The following is a 6,000-nucleotide window of genomic DNA, read 5'->3' as shown; positions in this document are numbered from 1 at the left end:
TTTTTTTTCTTTAAGACCTTTTTATTTGTATTATGTTAAACTTCTTCGTATAGGGTTAGGTTGGCTGTCATTATTATTTACTGCATTCCTTAATATTACATATTACCAAGTAGTATTTGTTTACTTTTACCTCGCCCAACCAGCCTCTTAGCGTCTGTTCCACTGAAAGAACACACAATACCTCCATAATTACTACTCAGTAACTGCTACGGCACAGTTAGGTCGCAAAGCGGATTCAGAATGATTATATCGTACCTATGTGTACCAAGTCCCAAGCCATGATGCCTAGTATACAACCCGAATTACCCGTCCAGCTCGTACAGTATGTACTATACAAAAGTCAGTTGACGTTTGCAGCATGAAAAAGACAGCTTCGTAAGTTAAACACTAGGTATCTCCCGTGGCATGCAACTTAGGCGGAACTAAATTAGGCCAAAGAAGGTATTCCCCGCTATTTAGTGGCATGCTCGACATTCAACAGAGATGAGCCCTAGAATCACAATTGATAGGCATCAATCAGTCAACAAAAAAGTTAGATTAATACCCAATCCAGACTATACTCCGTATGGCGGCCCAGTGGCCCCAACGCTGATGCCACCAGTGACGTGGGAGGCTAAGCCATGACGAACGTCTGGTTAGTCAGTTTGGGACAGTCCAGCCCCGAAGGCGGTCAGTGACTCACAATCGGTGAAACCATTCTGCCGTAATTATGATTATCAAGACATGGATAATACTTGTGAAGGCCTTGCTGGTTCATTCACGTTATACTTGTACTAATCCTCCTGATGCATATGACTGATACGCAGGGAACTGTATAACATAATCTAAGCTCAGTCTTAGAGTGACCTTTCCTTTTCCGAGGTCTCTAAGCAGTATCCTGGTTTAAACTACCCGTTGAATCATGTACTGCGCCAACAGATCTTGAGACAGTCTTGTTGGATAATTTCTTACTTTAAAGATATACTCCTCTATCGAGACTTTACTTCGTACATAGTCTCTCCTCATTTGGTAATTCGAAGATTTTGGTATAGCAGCAGCTTCACATTTGTTTAATTTTTTCTTTTCTTCACCGAGTATGGACAACAACATGGAGGGCGGTCCGGACTCCTTGGCTCAGAATGAGCACATCAAGGACAAACAAGCGATGCTCTCAAATGCAGTCTCGTCAACAATTCCAGTTCACTCAGATCAAGCTTCTGCAATGGGCACAGATGAAACGAGCCGTCTACGGGAGCTTCAAGCCGACGTTCGCGACCAGGATGACCTCGAGAGAGATATTTCTCGTCAGGTATCTGTCACCGTGCCGCTTAGGGTTCTTGTTTGCTAATGTATATAGGCCGACAGGTTGCTCACGGAGCAAGCAGACGAACGTGACAATAGAAGACTAGAACGTACAACACATGAAAAAGAGTATAAACATCGGTGGCAAAGGCTTTTTTTGAGACATATTCTAACGTTCTTATAGAAAGCTTGAAGCTCAGATTTTAAAAGCACACCAGCGAATGTCCCAGCCAGTTGGTACATCTGCCCGGGTCCGTCTACAGAATGAGATTCAAAAACTAGAAACCCGTAATGCCACGTTGGCAAATGACCTCAAAGAAATACAGCAACGTATTAATGAAAGACATGAAGGACAGGAATCTGGTGGGGCCGCTATGGGGACAGGTCGAATGCCTAATGAGTCTCGCAGGGATTATCTCATCCGAACAGGGAAGATAACACCATTCTCCAAAATGAGTGCCGGCCCGAATGAGGGACCCCTTGCTAGTCTGCATGACGCTCTCATCGACGCCGAAGACGAGCGCGACGAAAGAGAGGCATTGGAACAAGTCAAAAACCGATCTGCGGTATCTCACCGAAACCTTGTGCGCCCTAGCTTTGGCTTTGATGAAGCGAGCGAAACATCTATGGAAGTGGATGATTATCCCAAAAAGCGGAGAAAATTGACCAACATGGCTAAGGACAGAGAGACAACCATGGATTCTGAGGAAACAGATGAGATAGCAACAAATGTGGAAGATGTAGCTTCGGACGATGGCTCAGCAAGTTATGTAGCGTCGGAAGAGGAAAAGTCGCTATCAGAAGATGAGGAGGACTTTGTACCCGAGGGAACGCCGCCGCAATCCGCAACTCGAAGCAAGGCCAAGAAGACCCCAGACGATATAGAGGATTTCAGCGGGCTGGATGATGGAAACGAGAAGGTCTATCAATCCAGGCTTCAGAATTGGGTCACACGAAGGAGTGCTGCGCGGAAGCGTGCCCTGCAGGGCAGTACAGACGCTCATGAACATGAAGAACAGGAGGAGTGGTTCATGGCTCATCCCAGTGTACCCGACGTGGAGTATGACAACGGATACCGTATCCCTGGTGACATTTATCCCCTGTTGTTTGACTATCAGAAGACAGGGGTGCAATGGTTATGGGAATTGCAGCAGCAGCAAGTAGGAGGAATTATTGGGGATGAAATGGGACTTGGGAAAACAATTCAAGTCATTTCTTTCCTGGCCGGGCTTCACTACAGCAAAAAGCTAACAAAGCCGGTCATTATTGTGTGTCCTGCAACTGTCATGAAACAATGGGTTAATGAGTTCCACCGCTGGTGGCCGCCTTTTCGTGTCTCAATTCTGCACACCTCCGGCAGTGGAATGGTAAATATTCGAAGTGAGAGTAGTAGGGAAGACGCGCTTCTGTCTCAGACGTGGGATAGCCGCCGCAGTCTGGGTGGGCTAAAAGCCGGGAGAAAAGTCGTCAAACGTGTGGTAGAGGAGGGCCATGTTCTGGTGACCACGTACTCCGGCCTGCAGACCTATACCCCTCTTCTAATTCCAGTGGAATGGGGCTGTGCTGTGCTAGATGAGGGCCACAAGATCCGCAATCCCAACACTTCGATCACTATCCATTGCAAGGAACTCCGGACACCACATCGGATCATTCTGTCAGGCACACCGATACAGAATAACCTGACAGAACTTTGGTCGTTGTTCGACTTTGTTTTCCCCATGCGTCTGGGGACCTTGGTGAACTTTCGAAATCAGTTCGAGTTCCCCATCCGTCAGGGCGGATATGCTAATGCTTCAAACTTACAAGTGCAAACAGCAGCGAAATGTGCAGAGACTTTAAAAGATGCCATCAGCCCGTATCTCCTGCAGCGGTTCAAGATCGATGTTGCCGCGGACCTTCCTAAGAAGAGCGAGCAAGTATTGTTCTGCAAGCTCACGAAGTTGCAGAGACAGGCGTATAAGACATTCCTCGGCTCTGAAGAGATGCAATCTATTCTCAGAGGCCGCAGGCAGGTGTTATATGGAGTGGATATTCTGCGAAAAATTTGCAACCACCCAGACTTACAGAGCCACAAGCTTACGTCACATAAAACAGACTATGGTGACCCTGATAAATCGGGCAAAATGCAGGTCGTCAAGTCACTCCTTGAGCTGTGGAAAGATACGGGGCATAAGACCCTTCTATTTACACAGCATCGTATTATGTTGGACATCCTTCAAAAATTTGTGGAATCTCTGTCGGGGTTCAATTATCGACGGATGGATGGCACCACACCTATCGCCCATCGGCAATCGATGGTTGACGAATTTAATAATAATCCGGATCTTCACGTGTTTCTCCTTACCACAAAGGTAGGAGGGTTGGGAGTAAATCTAACCGGGGCTGATCGGGTGATCATTTATGATCCCGACTGGAACCCATCAACCGATGTGCAAGCCCGTGAGCGAGCATGGCGGCTTGGACAAAAGCGCGATGTTACAGTATATAGATTGATGACCGCTGGGACAATCGAGGAAAAAATCTATCACCGACAAATATTCAAGCAATTCCTCACTAACAAGATATTGAAGGATCCTAAGCAACGACAGACTTTCCAACTAAGCGATTTGCACGACTTATTTTCTCTCGGAGAAGAGGGCCAAGGCCCAACGGAAACAAGCAAGATTTTCAAAGAAGCCGACATCACCTATGAAGAGGGAAGTAGCACGACCACTCAGCAGACACGCACAGGTACCCGCGTACAGAGTCACCCGAGGAACCAGCAAGATGAGAAGAAAGACGTTAGCCGTGTTGAAGGTGTAGCATCAATTGAGAACTTTCAGGGCGACTCGGAGCCGGCGAGCGACAAAGACCAGGGACCTCCCGGTGCTAATAAGGAGTCACGTATCATGGAGGGCATCTTCGCCCGCTCTGGCGTTCATTCCGCGCTCGAGCATGATCAGATCGTGAATGGCAAGCGGGTTGTACGTGCGGATCCCAAGATTATCGAAGCGGAAGCGAAGAAGGTCGCCGCCGAAGCCGCCGAGGAGCTGCGCCGAGCGGGAGAAGCAGCACGGTCTGTGCCCATTGGGACGCCAACATGGACAGGTCAGTTCGGACTTGCTGGGAGGCCAGAGGAGCCCACAGCACGCCCGGCCTTCGGTGGAGGTAGCAGTTCTGCGAGACGAGCTGCAGCCGGACCGTCATCAGCTAGCATCCTGGCCAATCTTTCTGCACGCACTCCTTCTTCCCGAAGCGGCAGTAACAGCCCCGCGCCAGGCAAGGCACCTAGTGGAGCGGATTTCATGACGATGATTCGAGACTTTATTGTATCCCACGGCGGGTCCGTTCATACGCAGATGCTGATTGACCATTTCAACCGTTTCTGCACCACACCACAACGATCAGCTGAGTTTAAGGAAATGCTTAAAACCATTGCTGTGCTGGAGAAGGGTGGACGGAACGGTCGAGGTAAATGGTCTCTGAAGACTGAGTACGCTAAGAAGAGATAGTTGGTCGTTTCCTGCTTTTTTTTCCCCCTAACCCTGGCGTTTCTCTTCCTCCCAGCTCCGTGCGTGGCTTGATGAGCTGGGACAAAAGCTTGATGATACTAGAGGCATTGGCGTAGTGGGTATTGTTTAGAACTAAATAGCATGCTGCCGTGGATGGGCTCTTAACACTGGCTTGGGCTTGGGATACGGAGTTCCGTGGCTATAGAAGGGAAGGAGTTTGGGTTTGTATACTACTTGAATGGGTATCGTCCATCCCTATCCTTTGCCAACTGTATATGGTTTATATAATACTTAATACAAAGACATATAATTCTTCAAAATATAACTCTCTCTCCCTCTCCCTCTCCATATAGGCTAGTGGAATATCAGAATATACCCGGCGGGCCACGACTCGCAACTTCGTTTTCTTCGCAGGGATATTAAGAGATCGGTGTCGTCCACACGGGTTCATAAGGAAAGGAACAATTATGATTACTAGTGATGCAAGACGGGATTTTGTCCCAAGCTTACTTAGTGGAACCCGATGATCATGATGTAAACAATCAATCGAATGCATTTGTATAGAAGATTAAAGGATACTGGTCCTATTTTTCGCCCACCTTTTCCCCACCCTTTCCTTGTCCTTTCCCCCCTTCCTGATTCCCATATTTTCCAACATTGGCTGGCCTTGAGTTGCTTATTATGATTGAGCCTTGCATATTAGCGTATATGGAATCGCAATACTCAGAGTGGTTTTGTTCAATCCTTGCAGAATTGTTCCTGTATGGTCAATGGTGGCTCACCCATGGATCCGAGGTGGAGAAAAGAGCCGAAAGGACAATTCTCGACGTAATTGATTATGGGGTATGACAGTAGCCAGAGGCTGAACCCATGGAATTGATATGGTTATCCTTATCTGCCAAAAAAAAATTGTCCAAAAAACCGAGCGGCGTGAGAAAAAAAACTTATGCAGTGGTCCTTTAATGTCGATGTCAGGTGTGTGCAGTATCGTGGAGGAATCAACAAAAATAGAAGCGAAGATCAGTTGGATTTAATTTAAGACGTATGAGATCTATTCAATCAGGAGCCTCAGAGACATTTTCAAGACCACCTAAAAAAGAAACATGATGTACATTATGGAGTAAGTCTGTATCAGATTTTATCCACATCGACTACACAATGCATTGCCGCACGGAGAATAGGAATCATACATGATGTACTGTACTGTACTGTACATACATACTGTGTA

At 47.1% G+C, this 6,000-nt stretch overlaps 1 protein-coding gene across 1 annotated transcript; it reads left to right on the top strand.

Annotated features, from left to right (window-relative positions):
• The first annotated feature begins 843 nt into the window (after positions 1 to 843).
• Positions 844 to 5,092, top strand: BDV27DRAFT_130071 (DNA-dependent ATPase RAD26). Its single transcript, XM_032067350.1, has 3 exons — positions 844 to 1,288; positions 1,337 to 1,410; positions 1,466 to 5,092. The coding sequence occupies exons 1-3, from the start codon at positions 1,076 to 1,078 to the stop codon at positions 4,770 to 4,772; spliced, it is 3,594 nt and encodes a 1,197-aa protein (XP_031926440.1). The 5' UTR covers positions 844 to 1,075; the 3' UTR covers positions 4,773 to 5,092.
• The last annotated feature ends 908 nt before the right edge of the window (positions 5,093 to 6,000 follow it).

This window comes from Aspergillus caelatus (assembly GCF_009193585.1).
Source record: "Aspergillus caelatus strain CBS 763.97 unplaced genomic scaffold BDV27scaffold_116, whole genome shotgun sequence".
NCBI lineage: Eukaryota > Fungi > Ascomycota > Eurotiomycetes > Eurotiales > Aspergillaceae > Aspergillus > Aspergillus caelatus.
This window is presented reverse-complemented; position numbering and strand designations above follow the sequence as displayed.